Here is a 23,277-nt window from a genome sequence, read left to right on the forward strand (position 1 = left end):
TTACTAAGTCCAGAAACGGTGTCGAAGTTTGTGCCTCGATATAGCCTTGTCTTGGAACTTGGAGACAATGGAGCCTACCAAAGAAGTTTACATGATCCAAATGGACTGGTTGCTGCTTATATTAGTGAAGTGCATGAACAGGATGGACATCTTTACTTGGGCTCATTCAGATCTCCTTTTCTTTGCAAACTTAACCTTGATCTCCTTTAACCAACCAAAAAGAAAACCTAATGGTACTGCTCTAGGAACTGTCCTGCTCAAATATTTTAGTGGTTAAGTACCTGAGGCATTCCTTTACCCATAGTCATGGAAATGCATCTACCCATATTCAATGTCATCCCTTTACAGTGTAGCAGGGGAATATCCCAGAATATCTGCTCACCAGTTAGCTTTCCATGGTAGGACCTTTTCATCTCAGTTTACTTCTTTTAAAGGCAATGATGGCTTTGGGAATTCAGGTAACAATTCTTTCATCCAAGAATATCTGCTTGTGTAGCAGTTTTCTAGGGAAATTTGAATTTTTAAAAAATATACTTAAATAGTTTAAAAAACTTATTTCTGCTATTACTTCTGTTCTCCCATCCTTAGCTTTGCTACCTGTAAAATAGGATTAATAACTACATTGAGAGAGAATTTGATATAAGCAGAAAGAAGATATAGAAATTAAGTAAGAGTTACATTCTGAAGATTTATGCCAGAACACAGATTGCAACAATCCTGCCCAACTGAAGTGGTTTGTCTGGCTAGGCTTTTAGGTAGTCAAAGTTTTGCCTCTTGAGGGACATAACTAAAGGTTTTTAGGATACCTCAGTTCCTTTCAACTATTTAAAGGTCAGGTGCTGCAAGAAGATTCTCTGGTGAAAGTCAGCTTATTTCACTAACACTGAGAGTCAATACCAATATCTCTTTCTAAAAATCTACCTATTAGAGTTGAATGATGTCACCTAACAGATTCAACATGACAATGATTTCTTTAGAAGAATATGATTTGTTTGCCTTTACATTGTTTCCATCTAGAACTGCAGACATGGATTAAAATTACTACCTTCCAATGTCATGTTTGCATTTCTTATCACTTCTACAAATAGTTGTTTATTACATTAGTGGCAAACTACAGCAATAAGAACTATGTAATAATGAATATATTAAATTTGCTTTTCTGCTATTTGACTTTTTTTGACTGTGTCACCCAGAAAATTATCTTATTATATGGTATAATTATTATAACAATGTCTGAAAATTAATTCTGCACATTATCATCACGAGGCCGATTTTCAGTAATATAATTTTATTTAGGAGGGAAATGTTAGATTTAGTATGGAATTAATAGTGTAGTGCTTGAAGACAGTAGTACTATCTTCCATAGGAAATTATGGTATATTTTGAGAAGCAGCCCTATTTAGAATTCTCTTGAATTCATTTGCCTTTCCTTATCCTGAATTTAATTCTTTGTGGCCCTAAAGCTAGTTGCTTCTCTATCTTTTTTTCCCAAATTCCTTCAATCTATAAATATGTATTAAGGAAATTGCTCTGGGGAAAATTATTATTTTACATAGAATATAGCATTTAAATTTGGTAATTTAAATAGCTAACGTTTTAAACTGAGACTATATGTACTAATTGAGTGGATACTACTGAAAAATGACTACACAATATGTATTGTGCAGTTAGGTAACACAATGGATAAAAGTTCCATAACTGGAGTCAAGAAAAGTCATCTGGCTTTAGATTCTTATTAGCTATGTGACCCTGGGTTGGTCACTTAACCCTGCTGGAGAAGGAAATGGCAAACCACTCTAATATGTTTGCTAAGAAAATCCCAAATGAGATTATGAAAAGTCAAACATGACTGAAAATGTCTAAACAAGAACAAAATAAGTAGTAATTATATCACTGCCTATTTTTTTTAAACTGGCCTAACTTCATATTTAATACCCTTAGATGATTAGGATGTAGAGTTGTAATATTAATCCATTATATTGAATTATTCATATATTGTTTTCTTTATAGAAGGAAAGCTGATGGGAAGTTAAGGCAGGTAAAATCCCACCATGAAGCTATATAGTGTAACATATAATTAATATTGACTATTGAACTTTTTTGAGTGTTCATTGCATAGAGAATTGTTTATTTCAATTATTTAGCATTTCTTATGTGACAGATATGATGTAAAAACAATAATACTTCTGCATCATGAAATCACAGTTTTTTTTTTTTTTTTTTTTTTTTGGCAAAGCAATTGGGGTTAACTAATTTGTCTAGGGTCACAAGCTAGAAAATATTGAGTGTCTGAGGTCTGATTTGAACTCAAGTCTTTTTGACTTTAGGGCTGGTGCTCTGTCTTCTGTGCCACCTAGCTGCCTCATCACAAACATTTTTTTTAAAAAAATATAAAACAGTCATTCAATAATGTATGTTGAATCACCATCTTAAACTTTTAGTGGAGCAAATTACTTTTACTTTTGTCAATTTCTAGCATCCTACATAGATAATGAAGAGCTACATAGATAGTGAAGGCCTTAATTTTCACAAATATTAATAAATCTAGGGATGCTTGTATTTACCACTGTTTAAAAAGGTGACTTAGTGTTTTTTTTTTTTTTAATCAGATACTGATTTGCAGTATCTCTTTAATGCTGATGATATTGTTTCTGTGCTTTAGTAATTTGGAATTAATGGAAAAAACCAAAATCTCTTTAGTAGGTCTGAGTATATATATAAAACTGTTTATATGGGTATATTGTTGCAAAAAAAAAAAAAACCTACTCTATAGTTATTTATACTTTAATATGATATAGTGCATGATTATGAAGGCAAAATTGGGGGTTGTGGCCAGAGAACTTTCTATGGATCAGAGGCTTTAATTTTGATATATTGCCTATTTTAGTATATGTGTTGTATTCATCTTGTGAAACGTAGAACGTAGTGAAGCACTTGAATGAATATCGCTAGTGACAAAGTCAGTAATAGACCCTGCTTTCTGAATTAAAGCTATAAAATGTAGTTAAGCTGATTTTAAGTCTTTTACCCCCATTAATCACCAAACTGAATAACATCAAAATTTTTACAAGCAATGTTATAGTTTTATAAAGATCCTAAAAGGTCATCTAGTTTCATGATCTCCAGTAGGATTTTTCCAAGAGCCACAAGTGTTTTAAATATATGTACATATACATGTATTTGAGTATGTGCATATACATATACAAGTATACATACATATATATGTACATATATGTCTATGTGAATTTTGTATATGTATGTGTATATACATATATAAGTATGTATATGTATATATACGTATATATGTACATATATGTCTATATGAATTTTATATATGCTTACCTGGATTTCAGTCTATTATCAAGCAATTTCTAACTTACCTTGTTTATACCAGGGGAAATTGCTTCCCCTCTTTCTTGCAACTTTCCCTGCCCTCTCCATCCTCAATTTTTTTATTTTATTTTTACAGAGCTAGGGCAATATAAAGGCTGTTAGCTTTTTGCCTTTCTGAAGAACTTTCTGAGAAAAACAATTAACCCTTTAATCTAAACCCTGAAGGTCTTCCCTTCTCTTATTGAATTTTTTGGACTGGGCAAAAGAGGCCATTCTTATCTACATTCCTTATGGAGCCTTAATCACTGAATGGGTGTTGCCTCAGACAGATGGAGGCCTATTGAAGAACTTAGCTTAAAAAGGTCAAGGTCTTCCACTGCATGAGGACCATCTCCAGTTGTCTGATCTATATCTTGTCACTGGACTCAAATGGCTCTGGAGGGGAAAGTGAAACAGGTGACCTTTTACAGTCCTCCCTTAAATTATTTATGGGCAAATCATGACATTAATTTCCTAATATCATGATCCTCTTTGAGAATGAATGCTGCCAGCCCTGAAATCAGGAGGACCTGAGTTCAAATCTGGCCTCAGACACTTAACACTTCCTAGCTGTGTGACACTGGGCAAGTCACTTAACCCCTTTGCTTCGGGGAAAAAAAAAAAGAAAAAGAAAAAGAAAATGAATGCTGAATGAAACTCCAAAGGAAGAGACAGTAGGATATAGTGTATAAAGTGTTAGACTTGGAGTCAGGAAGCCTGCATTCAAATCACAATTCTGACACTTAGAAAGTGTAACAATGGATAAGTCACTTAGTCATGCTGAGCCTCAATTTCCTTATACTGTAAATATGTAAAATAGTACCTATAGAAGTTATCTCAACAGGGTTGTGGTGAGGAATGAGAATATATATATATATATGATTTCCCAACTTAAAAATGTGCTTTATAGTTGTTAATTATTATTACCTGAAAAATCTCCAAAGGGCTTAATATCTTGCTAACACATGCTAGCACTACACAACCATTATACTTATGAGTTTTCCAAATACAAAAGTTAAATGCCTTCTATTGCAGCTTAAGCATAATGCTTTTTGGCATCTCCATTTTATAATAACAGCTACTTGCCATCATTCATATACTATCTCTTCATATGTACTTGAACAATTGTGATTAATTCTCTTCCTTCCCTACCTCCAAATATTTTCTCATTTCTAGGAGAAGTAAACCTTTTTTTCCCCTTAAAGAAGTAAACCTTTTTTTGCTTTAGCATTTTCTTGTAGTGTTTCTTTCCTAAACCCTTAATTCCTTTTTGGTTGCTCTCCTTTGGACTTCTATTGGATTTCTTATATTATGTCTGTCTGTACTTTAATTTTTAGAAAGGATTATTTAGGAAATGGAATGTATTAGAGCTAATTGAAACCAAATCTTTAGTTTTTATTATAATCATCATATGTGGAATAACTAAAAACTTGAAGTATCTCTGTTTTTAATTAAATGCCAAAATATAATTTTTCTAGTAGAAAGTTGGCAATATCATCTTTCACTGGTATACTGAAATAGACATTTGGGTTTTATATTTTATATAAACATTCTTGTAATATTGTCAAAAGAGCAATGAATTAGGGGTTAGGAGATCATACCACTGCCATTAACTAGCTGTATAATTTTTTTCAAGTCGCTTTTTTTCCCCCTTGTGGACTTCAGTTCCCTCATATGTAAAAATGAGATTTGATTACATAAATCTCTAAAGCCTTTCCCATCTCTAACATTCTATGATTCAGTGGCAGAGTTAGATAGATGTCTTTATTACATTAAAAAATTTAAGAACATACTGTCTTGACTATCTTATTAAGCATCAACAGTAAGAAGATATTTGGATAATTTTATGGATAATTTAATGGATAATTTTAAGCTAATTTGGATAACATTAAGCTTTAGTTTGGCTTAGGACCAAACAGGGGAGTACATCCCAAATATTGTATTGACTTCAGATAGTTTTAGGGATTTTGAAATGTTACAGTGTCCTCCTTATTCTAGTTCCCTTCTTCCTGGCTGGATCAGAACCAGATTGGCTTCTGGGAGCAGGGGAAAAGAACAATTACTTTCTGAGGGGAAGGAGGGTTCTCTGTACCTGCTATAAATTTTTATCTTTCAGCATAAGGCTAAGTTATGGAATGGCAAGTTTATGGCTGTATATTTTGTTCTCATTACTAATTTTTTTAAATAGCTGTTTTGGATGAAGCAAACCAAGTGAATCTACTGGTCCTTGGCTTTCTACACAATTTTTTGCAGTTAAGATAAGCTACTCTTAACTGTTCCCTCAGGGTAGAGGAAGCCAGTCCTTAAGTATCTCTGTCCTAAATGATCAATTTTGATTGGAGTGTTTCAACTCCATGTTGTGATGGTTATACCTACCAATTGTTCTGCCCTCTAAAAGTTGTTTGAAATGTTATACACTCCTGTTGTTAGTAAGATAATTTAAAATATTAAAACTGGGTAGCTTCTGATAATTCTAGTATTTTATCATCTCCTAATATGTTATCCAATAAAGTCAAAGGGCATTGGGATAATCACTTAGATATGGTCTCTTGTCTTGTTTTATTATGGCACTTCTATATTTTCCAAGTCTTAGTTGTATTTTCCCATGTAAATATAGAATTAATATTAACATTTATTTATCATCTGTGATCACCTCAATATTATAATACAGGCTTCTAGGAATTTCATGGAACACAGGAAACAACAATTATGCCTTCTTGAGAGCAGCTCTTGACATACTAACACCAAAGACATAAAACCTTTATATGTGTTTTGTTATGTGTGTGTGTATCCATGGATATTGGGGAAATATGTTGATCACTTAGATTTAATAAAATATTGATTTAATGGGGGCACTGGCAGTGGAGAAAAGAATTGTAGGATGTTTTGCTTTGATGTTAGTCATCTTGAGGAATTTAATGAAAGGCAATATTCCAGTTTAATTGTCCTGGTACTTCGATTGTAGGAACTTCAGTAGATTATATGGGGTTGAATAATAAGTGGATAGCAGTAGTTGGTAAATCAGTGAAAATAAAATGAGTATAAAGTTTAGTTTGGGAAGTATATAGTTTTCTAGTAATGGTAGTTCACTTTATTTGCTAATATTTACAATGTTACAACATCTATTTATAGGTATTTTGTTTCCTATGTTATTATTCTTTTGTAAATCTCTTATCTGTGGATAAGACAGCTTCAGACTTTTACTAATTGTATGATTCTGGGCAAGTTACTTAAAAAACATTTGTTTTCTTAGTTTCTTCATTTGTAAAATTAGATGATTAGACCTGATAGCTTCCAAACTCCCTTTTTGCTTTAAATCTGATCCTAAAAATGTACAGTTTACTAGATAAAAGTCATTCCTTGCTTAGTAATGAAAAAACAGTGGTCTAAGAAACTGTCTAAATAACATACCACATACCAGAGTATACATAAAGATTTGATACCTCCAAGTTGCTTTACTTTTTCCCTTTTTGGAAGGGGGTTGAGGGGAAGAGATAGAATTAAAGCGTCCTGGTTAGTAATATAATAGGAATGTCTTGCTGGCTTAAAAAATATCCTATAATTTGCTTGTATATTTTTATAAATATTGGCACATCTCAAAATATTACTGCCAAGTAGTTTTCTTTGTTCTGTCTTTTAGGTGCTTGGGAAGGAGTAAATTGAGGGGGAAAAGATCTTCCTCTATCAACATCTATACCGAATTAAATTAAGATTACTTAAAATGCATTAAAGATAAAAATTATGTGATTTATTGGAGTGAAAGTGATGTTTTGTTTTTTACACTTGTGTTCTCAGAAAGAAATTGATATTATAGAAAGTTCCAAAAGTTTTGTATTAGGATTCAGGAGAGTTCCAAGAAACATGGTACAATGGAAAAAGCTCATGATACTGAATTTTTCATCCTGAGGACTTATATTTGAATCCTAGCTCTACTACATGGGACCTTTGCAGCCCTCTGGGCTGGCTGAACTAAATATCTTCTGTGGCCCCTCCTAACTCTAAATATATCATTCTCTTCTTGGTTCACTCATTTGGTCATTATTATAACTATTAGATTTTTTTTTTTCTGCTTCACATCTTCATTTAGAGAATTGGGGTAATCTCTGCCTTTGGAGAATATTACATAGATCTTTCAAAATCCTGGGATAAAAGCATGGGGTGAGATTGGCAATAATTACATATTCAAATGAGAAAATTGTGGAGGTAGATTACTGACAGTAGATTATAATTCGAATCTTCTTCCTCATCATTGGCTGTGGTATCAAGAAAATAATGCTGGTTGTACTGTATAATATAATTAGAAAAATATAAAATGGAATGATACTTTAGGCTCTTGTTTTTATAGCCATTGAATACACTATCTTCAACATTACTAAATTAGGAAGAAGACTAGCAAAAAACCCTTATAGCTCATATACATAGCATTCTAAATATACATGTATATATAAATAATGTATATATGTATAATTGTATAAGTAGATATGTTTTCAAATGTTACATGCATACATATGTATGTGAATGTCATAAATACTATGCACATATATATGCATGTTTTTGAGCAAGTGAGCTTCTTGACCTAATTTCACACATCTCTGAAAGGAAGACATTGAGTTAGATGATCTCCAAGGTCTCTTCCAGTTTTAAGTGTACATAATGATTTCATCAACATATGAAAGATGCTTGTTGCTGTGAGCAGATGATTTTTACTCTATAAATAAATTATTTTCAGAAGCATTTGGTTAAAGGCATGTGATCATATCTTATCCAATTTAAAATATAACTTTCCATATAGGAGAAAAGAATGGAAATTTGACAATTATGTTATGTCAAAATCAGTGTTGATACCAACGCCACAGCTAAATCATATTATAGATTAGAGCTGAGGGGCAGCTAGGTGGTGCAGTGGGATAGAGCACCAATCCTGAAGTCAGGAAGACCTAAGTTCAAATTTTGTCTCAGACACTTAACACTTCCTACTTGTGTGATCCTGGGCAAGTGACTTAACCCCAATTGCCTTGCAACAAAGAAAAGAAATATATTTTATACTGTTTATAAAATAAAGTTTTATCTTAAATTTGTTCCTATAACTTGTTTGTGGGTAATCTGAAAAAAGAGCCTTAGAAATGTAAAGAAGAGCCCAAATTAAATATACCATCATATCCAACTTCAGTTTTTATGTCAGAACAAAGATAGTAAGGAATGAAGTTATTTGAGTGTGTTTTCATCTGGAACTTCCCTGTGTTCTTACTGCCAGCTCTAGGTATGCTCCTTTGAAGCGCTACCTTTTGGCTCACATATTTTTTTCATTTTCCTTTGAGAACCCTCAGTGTATATGTTGCCTTGGCTTTCAGTTGTTAGTATATATTTTATCTTCTCCTTTGAATCAGAATTCCTTGAGGAATGTTATGAATGCTATTCTGCATGCTGTACTAGTCCATGTAAGATACATTATTTTTAAAGTCGGTGCTTATTTTAATATTATTATAAAATTATCAAGATGCAGATAATATTAATATTATTATCTCTAATCATTTTAATCTTTTGGTAAGTACTTTGGCTTTTACCTACAAGTCTTTTAAAACTTTTTAACAGTTCAGAATTGTAGCATGCTTGTTAAAGCACATATATATATATATAGTTATTAGTATGAGTTCATACTTGAAGAGTTCCCTACAGTTTTAGTTTTCTGTTACATACTGAGACAGTGCCCTGAAGTATACTGTTTTAGCCCAATTATTTTTTATTTTTATTTATTGCTAAGAAATAAGCTTTGGTTTACCCATCTTAGTGGGCTTTTTTATAAATAGTATTTTATTTTTTCCAATTACATGTAAAATAGTTATCAATATTCATTTTTATAAGATTTTTAGTGCCAAATTTTTGTCTTCTTCATTCTCTTTCTCCCTCCCCAAGATAGCAAGCCAGCTGAAATAGTTTACACATGTGCAATCATGTTAAAACACATTTTCACATTAATCATGTTGTGAAAAAAAGAATAAAAACAAAATGGAAAAACCACAAGAAAGAAAAAACAAAAAGTTAAAATAGATTCCATAATTCTTTCTCTGGATGTGGGTAGCATTTTTCATCATTAGCTTTCTGTAACTGTCTTGGATCACTGCATTGTTGAGAAGAGCTAGATTTATCATAGTTGCTTATCACTGTTTACAGTGTTCTTCTGCCTCTGCTCACTTCATTCAGCATCAGTTCATTTAAGTTCTAGTGGACTCTAAGGCACAAATACATTCAAAGAATACAGACTATTTGTGATACAGAAAGTGAAAACTGAACTGAAAACCAAAACACCATTTAGCCTTTAAGGGTTGAGGAGAAGCAAGAAATTACTGACAATGGAGAACAAGCACCTCAGTCTTTTGGAGCCAGGAAATGACCCAAACTTCAGTATAGCAGTTGAATGTCTGTAAGCAGATAGAAAATATGTGAGCTATATGATATTTCTAAACTCAACATCATATATATATATTTCTCAATAGTATTTTTCCACATGCAAAGGCAGTTTTTCACATTCATTTTTGTAAGATATTTATATTCTAAATTTTCTTTCTCTTTCTTCTCTTATTTCCCCTCTCCCCAAGAGATTAAATGATCTGACATAGGTTATACATGTACAATACTTTTAAACATATTTCTATATTTGTCATGTTGTGCAAAAAAAATCAGACCATAAGGGAAACAACCATGAGAAAAAAAAAGCAAATAAAACACTAAGCAGCATATATTTCAAAACAAATTCCCCAGACATATATAACACAAACCCATACCAAATCACTTGAAGTGATTTCTGGTACTTTACCCTGCTCAACTTTTTATATGGAAGAGAGACCTTTATTAGATTGAAAGGAAACAAGCAGTAGTGCTTGCAATTCCCAGAAAACAATGGAACATCTTTTTAACTTATTTCCCACATTATGGCTGGCTCATGATAGTGTAGAAAGCCAACATCAACACAGGATAAAATTGAAGTCATAACAAGTCAAAGACAATATGACATGGTAATTTTATGAAGTACCCTGAAAATGATCAAGGAGTATGCATCATGCAAGGGATTCTATAAAGAAGAAAATTTATGAAGTTAGGAGGCTCAAGTGCCCTACCTGCTGTAAAGTTATATCTTTTTGAAAATCACAGTTGTCCAAGTTGTAATGTTTATTCTTCTTGCACATCGTTCGGCTTATGTGCATATCAATCATATATTTTAGTCCTTTCACGAGCTAAATTGAATAAGAATAGACTCTTGGATTATTTGTAATAAAACAGATTTAGGATTATATTTTAGGTGTTATTTGGTATCACTGATGAGAGGTCAGATACCCTGACTATTGTTTGTGTTGGGTAGGGAGTTATTGAGATCAGGTACTTGAGTGACTAAATGGCATAGAGAACACCTTGAGGAAAGCAACTCTTGATGTTCTGAGCTTTGACCTTCATGTTACACCATAATATTTTAGCCACATATCAATGGCTGTGAATTCACATGCAGTTACTCAGACTATCTGATAAATTCAATTGAGAAGCAATGTGGTACAGTGAAAAACTGGAGATTTTGGAATCGAAAGACTGGAATTCAAAGCCCGTCTCTGACAAAATCTGGACAAATCACATAATTCAATGTCTCAGCCAATTTTCTGAAACAGTCACTTTCAGAGCAGGTTCTGCTTTGATATAATTTTCTCTACTGGAGTTCCTTATAACAATGAAATCATAGATTCAATCCTATCCCATGATAGATGAAAATCTATCATTATAGTTTGCCAATTTTTCAGCTTCTGGCCATTCTTGCAGAGGGTTTGTGAATACTTTCTCCTTTAGGTAACCTAGTACTAAGTCTAACAAGTGAGCATTTAAGTGCCTCTATCAGGCCCTTGCCAGAGAACAAAACAAAACACAACCTTGAGATTTTACACTTGCACAGAGAGACAATGAACACATATGTGGATAGGCACATATTCAAAACAGCTACGTGGTGCAGTGGACACAGCTCTGACCCTAGAGTCAGGAAGACCTGAATCCAAATATTTATTAGCTATGAACTTTATTTATTTATGAGCTATTTGCTCAGTTTCTTCATTTGTAAAATGAGTTATAGAAGGAAATAGCAAACCTCTCCAGTATCTCTGCCAAGAAAACTCCAAATGCAGTAATGAAGAGTTGGATGTGACTGAAATAACTAAAGAACAACATACATAAAACAGACACAAAGTGACTTTGGGCGAGGAAGGTATTAGTAGAGAGGGAAACCAGGAATGACCTCATGCAGAAGAAAGCCTTGATCTGAATCTTGAAGAAAAAAAGTTATTTTAAAAAGCGCTAAGTAGAGAGTACATTGCATGGATATGGAGGCAAATTTTAATGAATAAAGGGGTGACATGGTCACCTTTGCCTTAGGAAAGATGCTTTGACAACCATGTAGAGAATGGATTAAAATGGAGAGATGAAGCAGGGCCACTATTAGTCAACTATTTTTCCTGAAATAGTATGTTTAGGTAAAAAGAGAGAAGGGGACACAGATGTAAGGAATTTAGAGATAAAAGTGATGAGACTGAGCAAGTGTTTACATATATTGGTGTTAAATTTGATGCTACAACTGCAAACCTTGGGTGTGGTACCCTTTACAAAATTAGGGAAGTTTGGAAAAAAATGTGGATTTGGAAGGAAGAAATATAAGGAAGTTCTGGATATTTTGAGTTTATACTTGCAATAGCTCTTCATCTCTCTGTAATCCTCATTCCAATTAAACAATTAACTGCTGTTTTTCAGTTTTAGGTTTTTTTTTTTTGGGGGGGGGGGAGGAAGTGAGGCAATTGGAGTTAAATGAATTGCTCAGGGTCACACAGCTAATAAAGGTCTGAATCCAGATTTGAATTCAGGTCCTCCTGACTTCAGGGCCAGACTTCTATCTACTCCCTCTACTTTTCTACTATTCTCTGCCATTCAATTTTGTGATGTAGTATACCTCACTTGGAAGATCACTAAAATTAATCACTTAATCTTCAGGGTATAGACAATATACAATTATTCAAGAATCTGGCTATGTTGTTAGATACCCAAAACAGCTATTGCCTTGAATACTTCATTTGTCTTTTCTCATTTTTAACTTTATACCAATCATCATCAGTCTTTTAGTTTTTATAAATATTAATATAGTAGCCCAAGGCCAATATACCTGTGAGAATAGTGATAATCCTCATCTCTACTTTTTAATTTGTATAAAACATTAGACATAATACTTAAATTTTGAGGGACTGAATAATTTTAGGGAGTCATCTTTTTAAATCTTCCCTAGAATTTCACCTATAGCCAAATGCCTTTAGGAAGAGGTTAAAAAAATAATTTGCCCTAGATTATATTGCTTTTCTTTAATTCTTCTAAGCATTTCACTCCTACTCTAAGTGATGTTAAATTCTAAAATTTTTACATTTGCCATAATTTGAAAAGAAAAATTTTGGAAGCTGAGGATAGAGCTAGGTGATTTGTGATTCTATAAACCTTGATCAAGGCTAGAAAGAGGGAAATAATATTAGACATCTACTGAAAAAGGTAGAGGGATGGCATTTATATTGACTTAACCTGAGAATTAAGGACTTAGAATACTATTTTTGAAATAATTCCTCCTGACACAAAAAACCCCCATAGGACTTAAAAAAAAATCTACCCTAAATAGAGAGCAAAATTCTATAAATTCAATGTCTGAAGAAGTAAAATAAAACACTGAATTTATTTGGTATCATTTGGAAAGAAGGTGTTCTGTAAAGAAAAATTTTTTGATTAACTGGTTTGAAGCATTTTGGATAAAAATCTAAGATCTGTTCCTTTTCTCCTTGTATTATGCTGAACATAATGCAAATTTTCCCTGATTTAGTCATTATGAACATCTACACTTATATAAAACTTTAAAAAAGTGCCGAGAGCTACTGAGATAAGTAAACCTGTTTTCTCCCATATGAAATAACTCCTGATTACTGTTTCTTAAACCCTTTTGTCTTTTTTAAAAATAGCTTTTCGGTCTTGAAGTTTGCAATTTAATAGCATTTAGCTACATCATTGCTCCTCCTTTGATCTCCTATTTTGTTGCTTTTAATTTGCCATGGTCTGAAAAATCCTGTATATGATAATGATACATACATAGTAAGTTTTAGGATATGTTATAAGTCTTATTTAAACTTCATAGTTTAAATGGAGGTAGCTCCTATAAGTTTTTATCCAATTTTATAGATGTTGAAACTTGCAAATAACACATACATGACTAACAAGTCTCAAAAGGTCAAATATTATCCTGGGCCCTCTTGACTACATGAGCACATTCTTTCTCAGGATACTCCCTCCAATCAAGTATGTTGGAAGTGGCTCTAAAACAGTCACACAGATAGTAATTGGTTAATTAAAGACTTGAATCCAGTTCCATCTGACCTTAATTTTAGTATTCTCTTTACTATGAATAAACAGGCTGTTAATGAAGGTCAATGCTCCTGTTTGGTTGTTTTAGTGGTGTTGGACTCTTTGTGACTCCATTTGGAGTTTTCTTGGCAAAGATGCTAGAGTGGTGTGCCATTTCCTGTTCATCTCATTTTATAGATAAGGAAACTGAGGCAAATAGGGTCACAGACTAGGAAGTGTCTGAGGCTAGATTGGAATTCAGATTCTTGGGACTCTTATGTCCAGTGCTTTATCCAGTACATCCCCTAGCTGACTCAAGAATTATAGGGATTCTCTTAATAAAAACTAAAATTTTAGAAAATGACAACCTATACATTTTGGCTTTTTAGAGACTTTTTTGGAGGAAGCAGATAAGGTTGTTGTCCAAATTCTGGCTATTTTCAGTTTCTGGGTAAACAAAACAAACAATCCTGAATTTTCTTTTTCCTTAGATTTTCCCTAAAGGATTGGGAAACAGCATCTGGTAGAGATTTGTAGTCAAAACACTCACCTGCACCATTGCTTTATCAATGTGAAGTTCTTTAAATAAGAAGATATCATTTGTGCAGTTGTTAAACCTTTCAACTGCAAATCTGGCTGCTTTTTGAACCCCAGGGTCACTGGGTTTTATGAATTTGGGAAATCCAGGTTTTTCTCCAGCATCAAGGCCTAAAAGAAAAAAATATATAGCTAGCCAATTGCATTATTCCATTATAATGGAAGGGACCCCCGGCATATAACTGACATCACAAGATACTTTCCTCTTTCATCTCCCCCAAATCCTCCACGTTTCTCCCTTCTCCCCCTTTATGCAATAGTTGGTAAATCAGTCCTAAGGGAGATCTCTAACCAACTACCAGTTGAGATGAATTGAATTTTTATCACAACTGGCAACATGGGGCTTTAGAGAAAAATAAAAGACAAACAAACTTGTTAATAATTTCCTGAGCACCCGAAAAACCTCAGAAGTTATTGTCTCCTCAAATAATCTTAAATTTGTGTGTATGTACACCCCCCCCCCCCGACTACCTCTTCCTTTCCCCAATTATCCACTGTAGTTTTAAAACTGGTTTTCTTTGCTAAGCACTTGCTAATTATAATAACCTCTGATCTATTCAGAAATTAGTCAAAAATCTCTAAATAGAGAAGAGAGAGTCTTAGCTATTTGAGTTCAATGCCAGGGAGAGCCAGTAGTTTTTTTTTCCCCATTCTCACAAACACTTTCCTAGTTCAAATTGTTAGTAATTTTTACCTGTAGTATTGCAATAACCACATAATTGACCTCTAGGCTTCCAGCATTGCTCTTTTCTAATCCATCCTTTATTCTCTGGAACAGTCAGATATAGGGGCAAGCAAGGAAGGCATTCATCACCTAGGAGACAAAAAGAAACACTTCAATATTGATTCACATATAAGAGGGGTAAAAAGAAGGCTTTTCCTTTTGCTCCATCTCCTTTGAGCGCACTCCCATGGAGTGCTAAGCATGTATCCTGGACCACATGTTCAGATCTGAAGATGCTGGCACGTTGACATGATGAAGGAAACTATGTGGAACTTTGGTTCCCCTTATCCTCACTTCCATAGTAGGGGTGGGTGAATAGGGTATTAGATCAATTTTAAAGGAGAGCTAGCTTCCTCTCTCTCCTTCCTTCTGTCAACATATCTTGAAGATACTCTTTCCCAGAGCTAAGGCAGCAAGCCGACTGTCCTGAGCTTGGCAGAACAGTAATCCTGTGCACTCAGGATGATATCATCCCCTGGCAAAGTGTATTGCTTGGACCAGCATTGGGCGTTCACTGAGGGATTTAGCTCACCCTATTTCCCAGGCCATCAATCACATTCACAATCCCAGTTTCTTGCCACTGACAGATGCTGCACTTCTGATCCTGCCACAGAACTCTGGTTCTGTGCCACAGAGGGCGGACATGACCCCCAAGGCTTGAGATAATACTGTCCCCACTGGGTCCATGGGAACAGTAACTCAAGACCTAAACACAATTAACTCATAATCCAGTCACTTGTGCTATATAAGACCTGCCTTTGGTCCAGCACATTAAACCTTCCTTCTTGGGGGAGGGAGGCTTCCATTTGCAAATGTCATTTTCCTTACCCTGAAATTAAACTTCTGTTTGTGTCCTGACTCTTCTAGTCTGCTCTCTGTTAGCTCCATCCACTCACAGGTTAAAGGCTGGTTCTGGTCTGATTGACACTTCCCTTCTCTCAACTCTCACCCTCCAGCCCCACCATAAATGATCTCTACCAAAATGTGGCTGCTAGAGCAGAGGTACTTGGTTAGGTGAGCTTGAGCTCCTGTCTGCCATTTCAGCTCTGTTCCTTTCCCTGAGCATAGGCACCCTGAGAGAGCCTTTCTTGGGATGTCAGTTTGGAAGTTCAGTAGTTTCCTTTGTGGAGGAGATCCTTGTGCTTACCCCAGATAGTGAAGTTGGGAGGGTATTTTTCTCTTCCCCTACCTTATCCTCCCCTGCTCTTCCCACAACTGGTCATTGTGTTTTGAAATGGAAATATTTGACTAATGGGGTTCACCACGTTCGGCCAGAACAGAAACACACTCTTTAGGCAGTGTTCAAGCAAAAAAAAAAAAAAAAAAAAGCAACAGATAATTAACTCAGAACTCTCTTTGGTAACTGAGAGTCAAATTGTGAAAAGGACCAGACCTTGGAGGTCTAACTAAAAACTTAGAGATTCTCTTCTTGGAAAGAGGGCAGCCCTATTTTATGAGGAGAGAAAGATCTGTTGTTTTCCACTTAGAGTGTGTATTTTTATCTGTGTATATTTTCCTGGTTCTTATTTCATTCTTCATTAGTTTATGCATGTCTTATATAAGCTATTCATATAATTTCTCATAGCATAATAATATTTCAATATATTAATGTGACACAATTTGTTTGGGGAAATGGCTAATCAATGGGTATCAGTTTTACTCTCACAAAAAAAATGCTGCTGGGAAAAATATTGATTTATGTAGGACCTTGCTTTTTACATTTTTGATCTCCTTGGAGTATAATGTTAATGGTGAGACTTTTGGGTTGGAAGATATGGACATATTAATAATTTTCCAGCTATTTTGAAGAACTAAAACTGTGAATATACTTTCATTATTTATAACAAGGGAAAAGGGAATAAACATTTATAGAATGCCTACTTTGTGTAGGCACTTTGTTAAATGCTTTAAAAAAATCCAAATGTTATCTTATTTGATCCTTACAGCAATCTGACAAGGTGAATACTATTTTTACCCCCATTTTACAATTAAGGAAATTGGGACAAATGGAAGGTAAGCGACTTGCCTAGAAGCCAGATTTGAACGGTCATTTTTCTAACTCCCAGTGCAGCACTCTCTCCACTGTGCTACCAGCTACATCATCTGGTGAAAAATCAGGAAATGCAGTTTTCAAACATTGTCTAGACTGCACAAATAACTTCCAGATCTCCTCCTCCAGATTAGTATTGAAAAGCCACTGCCCTAATCATGTGTCTTATGTTAAAACCAACCAAAAAAACTCCCATGACTTCTTCGTGCCTACTAAATATAGTTCATCTCTAAGGTATTCCATAATCTGATGCTAAACTATATTTTCAATATTGTCTCCTTCTACTTTCCTTTAAAAGGCTGAAGGTTTCATTCATTTAGGTCGACCCTCCCACCCTAAATGTTGTTCTCATTCCTTAGGATGACCTTTCTTTCTTCTCTCTAAACCTAAACAACTTTACCAGCAATGACTCTTGAAATGCTAAACCTCCTTCATGATCCAACTGAAATGCAACCAATTACTTTTCTAAACAGAAATAATTCCTTTTTCTCCAGCACTTTGTTTGTAGCTCCCATGTGGCACATTATCTATTTCTCTTATGACTAAACTTCTTGATATTATTCATTAGACTTGTACAAATTATAGTCTACCCTGGGTTTACCATGCTGTTTTGCAAAGGGAAAGCAGTGGATCCAACATACTCATAGAATTCTTCACTTTCCACTCAAATGGGGACAAACACGGGAAAACATTGATCAGAACTCTATAGGATGAAGAAGCATGAATTTGTTGGTAGATACTCCTGTGGACAGGGTATGCCCAACTAAGGTGCTCATTAAATATTTGTTGAATGAATCAAGTCCTTTGGCTCTTTCCCCCCCACTTGTAGGCAAGGTTGATTTGCTTTTGGAGTGTGGGAGGAGAAGGAAGCAGCATAAGAAGGGTAAGAATTCTTTCAAGAGTTAGATAAGTGATCTCTTTCCTCATCAGTGCCATATTTGAATGAATAATGGGACAGACTATATCCACAGAAGAGTATGAACTCACTTTTGTCTTTATTTGCCTAGATTCCCCTTTTTATAGTCATAAACTCAAATTATATCAAATGTAGAATCTCTAGAAAATCACCATTGTGGAAGAGTTTCTTAGATTCTATATAGTTTAATCAAATTGTTATAAAACATTGCAAAGTTTTGGAGTACTTAAGTACATATAAAATTAATGCAAGGAATACATATTATATATGATAAAATATGGAACATATTATATACATGTATATATACATATATATTATATATGATCAGATTTTTGAAGGAAACAAAGGATTCTGGGAATTGGAGGTATGAAGTCTGTTTGAGGACTGGGGGACAGTGAATGTTAAGATGAAGAGATGGGAGGTGGAGGATTGCTTGTGAGGGACAGTAAAGTGTCCAGTTTGGTTGACCATAAAATATTGGAAAGGTGGTAATTTAATAAGTTATGAGGGATTTTAAGATAGAAACTTTAAATTTCTGGGTAAGAAAGAAGCAGGCAGTTTCATTTTCTCTCACCCTGGTAATAGTGTTAAACAGTGTTTTATTATGGAAAAAGCACTGGACCAGGGGTTGAAGCTGGGTTTCACTATTAGCTCTACCACTAGCTATGTGATTATGAACAAGTCATTTAAATTCTCTGGATTTCAGTTTTTTTCACTTGAGCAAATTAAAGACATTGGATTCTAAGAAAAACTCCATATGCTCCTATATGTCCAGATCTTATGATTTGATATTTTGTTAAAACATGGAGGTGACCTCGAGTTCTTGAAATCTATGGCACTAGAATGTAAGTTCTGATAGGTCCTAACAAACTGAGAAGGCTTCCATTATAGCTTTGTAATGGAGGATATATCTGTCGTGCAAGGACTAGTCTAGCCAATTAGAGAGGATTGTCACCAGTTTGCTTCATAGGTGACATTTTTGGGGCCACTGATATGACTATTTAGTAGCTGGGTGGCACACTGGATAGAAAGCTGGAGTTAAGAAGACTTGAATTCACATCCTACCTCAGAACTTACTAGTTGTATAATCCTGGATAAGACCTTTTGACTATCTTCTTCAGTTTTTTCTTTTATAAAGTAGAGACAATACAGTCAACCCTTCTATATTGTGGAGATTAGGGACACAGTGCCCCTGGGATCTGGAAAATCTATGTAAAATTTTTGGCCCTCCTTTCATACCTGCGAAGAAGTCTGAATGATTATGGTATTAAAAGATAAAATATGTTAACATAATACAATACTATACACATATTTTATACATTTCTAAGTTTCTAAGCTTTTTTCTGTCTCTTTTGCTGACCCTCATGTGTGTCTGCAGCTTTGGCAAAAATATTCCAAAATTTCCATTAAATTTCTTATGATGACTTGAGATATATCAAAACCATGATGGAAAAAGTCACAATGTGAAAGAAATAACTGTAATAGCAGCTCTCTCATAATGATGTAATAGAACTGTGTCTCTGATCTTTGTGAAAGTTGGGCCACCTCGCCTGAAGAAATTCCTAAAAATGATCCCCACCCACCTGAATCTCCCTTGGGAAAGCTAGCTGGTTTCCCATGGGAATCTGCCACTTCCCAAATGATCTGGGAATCACTTTGGTCTGGGAAACAATCATCACTCTTTATTGATTTGAAAATTAGCCCCTAATTGCTCTCTAACCCCAAACCATAGAAGGCTAATAAAAGACAAAATTCTTGACCCAAACCTTTGCTAATTCCCATCAGGAATAGCCCACTAAGGGAAGTTGTTTCTCTGTGAAAATAAACCCTTTTTTTTTTTTGCCAAAAATCTCACTTGGAGATCAGGACTATGATTTCTTTTGCAACAACCTGCTACACTGGCCTGGAAACACCATCACTGTTAGGGTATCTCTCACCCCTCATATTCACCCCTCAACATTAAGGTTGTGGTAAGGATCAAATAAGATAATATATAAATCACTTTGCTAATAATGCAAGTTATTATATCCTGTCATAATTGTTATTATTAATAACAACAATAACCAAAGGGATAAAGAGTATTTGGGGGAAACTTAGGAAACTCTCCCCTGACAGACCTGTTCCAGGAAATCAAGATAAAGTGATTTCATTCTGTTATCTGGGTGGAACTAGTTGTGTCTAGGACCCCTCTTACTTAGTCAGAGCTAAGATTGCTATCCAACTCTATTGAGTTGGAGATTAGTCCAGGGACACTCTTCAATTCCAAGATTCTCTATTTTGATTCCAGCTCAAACTGTTCCCAGTTCCCACCAAGAGCTGCCCATAAAACAAGCTTCCTTCAACTCAAACCTTTGTAGAAGACTAATCATGCCAGGGAACCTCTCTCTCTCCTTGGCATAGCTGCGACTCTCTGCTCGCTAAAAGACATCCTCTTTTCAGTGTTACTCCCTCTTTATCTCTTTCATCTATTTCTCTAACAGGACCCTATTCACCTCTCTGTCAGGATTTCTCTGCTAGAAACTTTCTCTGCTACCCTGCCACTAAGAAAGTCAGCCTTCAAAAGCTATTCTAATAATAAACTTCTTTTGCCAGTTTAACTTTTCAGGTTCATAAATTCATTTACAAAGGACCTGCGCCGACCAGAAGAGGGTTCCCACAACTCCCTGTCTTGCTCTGAACCTCATCATTGTTGGCTCCCTGACTGGAAATCGAGGGGAGCCAAACCTCATCAAGATCAGAAAATGTGGGTTTCAGTATTTTAAGTGGGTTAGGATAAGCAGGAAAGAGACAAAGAAACCGACTTCAGAAAGAGAGGTTTTGCAGTAGGGGAGCTGTGTGGTCAGAAAATGGTGTAGGATTTAAAGCTGAAAAGAGACAGAATTAAACTAATGCTCTCATTTCATAAATGAGGAAACTGAAGCTAAGAATCTCATACAAACAATGATAGTACTTTTAGCCTCAACTTATCTGACTCAATTGTTGGGTTTATTATCAGGGGATTCTTTTGATGTGTGGATTGTACTAAAGAGTTGCTAATATCCTTTCCTCATCTCAAATTATATGATTCAATCACTCCAAAATCAATGTTCATATCATTACAGGAGATATTCATTCAGAGACCCTGTTTTGCATTTTAGAAATAGAGGATTCTTTAATACATGAAGTATTGGACAAAAAGCCCTGAATGCTGTTCATTTATTCATTTTTAAATCTGGAGATCAATTCAGGGGAGTTCAGAGTTAAATTAAAAAAAAAAACATGCTATGACCAAAACTCTTTTGTTTCATGGGAAGACTTCAGGGAATTCAGTATTTTTCCCAGTGGAAATAGTACCATTAGTAGTCAAAGGACTAGACTTCAAATCCCAACTATCCTGTTTTTTTACCCCTACATCATCTTGGGCAAGAAACTAAAATTTCTTCTTTGTAAAATGAGGAAGTTGGATTTGATGACCTTCAAAATTCCTCCTGTTTCAAAATCTGATTCTATGATCCCTTATGAACTAATGGCCATCTGTGGGGGGATAAGCCTCTGGTTTATGGGAAAGTTACAGATAACTAGTTTTTCTTTTGTTCAGTTAAACTAATGGTAGTGGGCCTCAGTCTTTTTGAGAAGAGACATATGAATTTAGAATTAGATGTGGAGAATCAAGACTTTTTTTCTACCTTCTTTTTCCCTTTCCTTTATACCTTTTACAATGTCTTTCTTATTGCTCCTTAATGTTTATAATTTCCCTCTGAGATGATTTCCAATTTATCCTGTATATATTGTTTATGTGTATCATTTACTTGAGGTTTCTTCCATTAGAGTGTAAGGTTCTTGAGAGCAGGAACTGGTTTTTATTTCTTTGTTTGTTTGTTTTATTTTTTGGTTTGTTTATTTTATTTCATTTTTGGTCTTTATATCCTCGGCATTTAGCACAGGGTCTGGCAACTAGTAGATGCTTAATAAATGCTTATTGATTTGACACCTTCAATTAATTTCACTGTTCAGAGATTACATGTGAAGACTTTTTAAGTATCTGAAGAGAGCCATGATGTGTTGCTTCTCTCCTACCCACTCTCAATCTTCTCTTCTCCAGACTAAACAAGTGGCGGATGAGAAATGGACTCAAAATTCTTAAAGTTCCTTTTTCGACTAGGTATTAAATCTACCATCCAGAAAAGGGAGAGTTTGGACAATCTGAAGGTCTTGAGCAGGCTCTCTCTCCTCTGATTAGATTTTAGAATTTTTAGCATTAAGAATATAAAGATTTTTTCAGCATTGATAACAGAAGAAAAGACATTTTTGTTTTTATGTTTTTCACAACCTTATCAACATCTATTGAAAGGGAAAAAAATTGTTTCAATCCTTCACCCCCAAACAGGCTTTCAATAAGAATGTGTGGTTTTAGTCAGCCAATTTATGCTAGTTAAATTCACAAAGGAAAGTGCTTAGCTTTGAGGGTAGGGGAAGTAGAGGGTCTTCTTTAGAAAAGACTTTTCAATATTGTATGTGGGGTAGGTGGAAAGCCCCCACTTAAAAGTCAGATCATTTTCTTGTGAAACCATTCAAATGAAAGGAAATGGTGATGCAATGAGAGTCCAACTAGCAGAATTCCCCCTTCACTTCTGCCATTTTCCTAACCACCTTTCTCACCACGAGAGATATTTAAGAATTGGTAACTTCCTTACCCTCAGACATCTTTATCCTTTCTCATATTTTAAGCTTCTCACACATATATCTAGGTAAAAGAAGAAAGTATTTAATTGTGTATTGTGGCAGGGGAAGTCTTTGTCAATTAAGTATCTCAGGATTGAAAGGGACCTCAAAGGTTATCATATACAGTCCTACTCATACCTGGTTAGGATGCTCCCATATATTCAATAAGCCTGCCAGGAGCAGGGGAAGAATGGGAACTTAAGAAATATGTCAGTGTCATTAATGGAACTTGGAAAATTGGAAAGAAAGATGTAAGTATTTATATTTGAGGGGTTGTCGGCAGAATACCCCAAGATGAAGAAATACAATGCTTTGGTGGAAAGAAGAATGAATTTATAGTTTAAGGAGTCAAACTCTATATTTCTATCTGTGTGATCTTAATCTCTCTGTATCCTTTTCCTTATTTGTAAAAAGAAATGGACTGGATGTTTTCTTTTGTTCCTTTCATTTGTTATTCCTATAGTAAGACTATAATTTTTTTTTTCATGGTGACTTTGTGCCTCCAAAAATTTGAATTTAAAA

The 23,277-nt window shown here is 34.6% G+C and overlaps 2 protein-coding genes across 3 annotated transcripts in view; one reads left to right on the forward strand and one right to left on the reverse strand.

Moving 5' to 3' along the window:
* Nucleotides 1-7,123, forward strand: part of APMAP (adipocyte plasma membrane associated protein) — a 56,378-nt gene extending 49,255 nt beyond the window's left edge. Inside the window, exons 9-10 of one of the 2 annotated variants that reach the window (XM_051975828.1) lie at nucleotides 1-233; nucleotides 7,013-7,123. In XM_051975828.1, coding sequence (XP_051831788.1) covers nucleotides 1-210 — 210 coding nt within the window. In that variant the 3' untranslated portion in view covers nucleotides 211-233; nucleotides 7,013-7,123. Of the gene's footprint in view, nucleotides 1,166-7,012 lie in introns of those variants that run through there. The other variant, XM_051975830.1, reaches the window with a different exon arrangement.
* A 2,284-nt stretch (nucleotides 7,124-9,407) lies between these two features.
* The window catches only part of CST7 (cystatin F), a 28,351-nt gene continuing 14,481 nt past the window's right edge, over nucleotides 9,408-23,277 (reverse strand). Inside the window, exons 2-5 of the mRNA XM_051975831.1 lie at nucleotides 15,059-15,178; nucleotides 14,318-14,475; nucleotides 10,488-10,604; nucleotides 9,408-9,791 (exon numbers count right to left, since the gene is read on the reverse strand). Coding sequence (XP_051831791.1) covers nucleotides 9,714-9,791; nucleotides 10,488-10,604; nucleotides 14,318-14,475; nucleotides 15,059-15,178 — 473 coding nt within the window. The 3' untranslated portion in view covers nucleotides 9,408-9,713. The remainder of the gene's footprint in view (nucleotides 9,792-10,487; nucleotides 10,605-14,317; nucleotides 14,476-15,058; nucleotides 15,179-23,277) is intronic.

This window comes from Antechinus flavipes, chromosome 2 (assembly GCF_016432865.1).
Source record: "Antechinus flavipes isolate AdamAnt ecotype Samford, QLD, Australia chromosome 2, AdamAnt_v2, whole genome shotgun sequence".
NCBI lineage: Eukaryota > Metazoa > Chordata > Mammalia > Dasyuromorphia > Dasyuridae > Antechinus > Antechinus flavipes.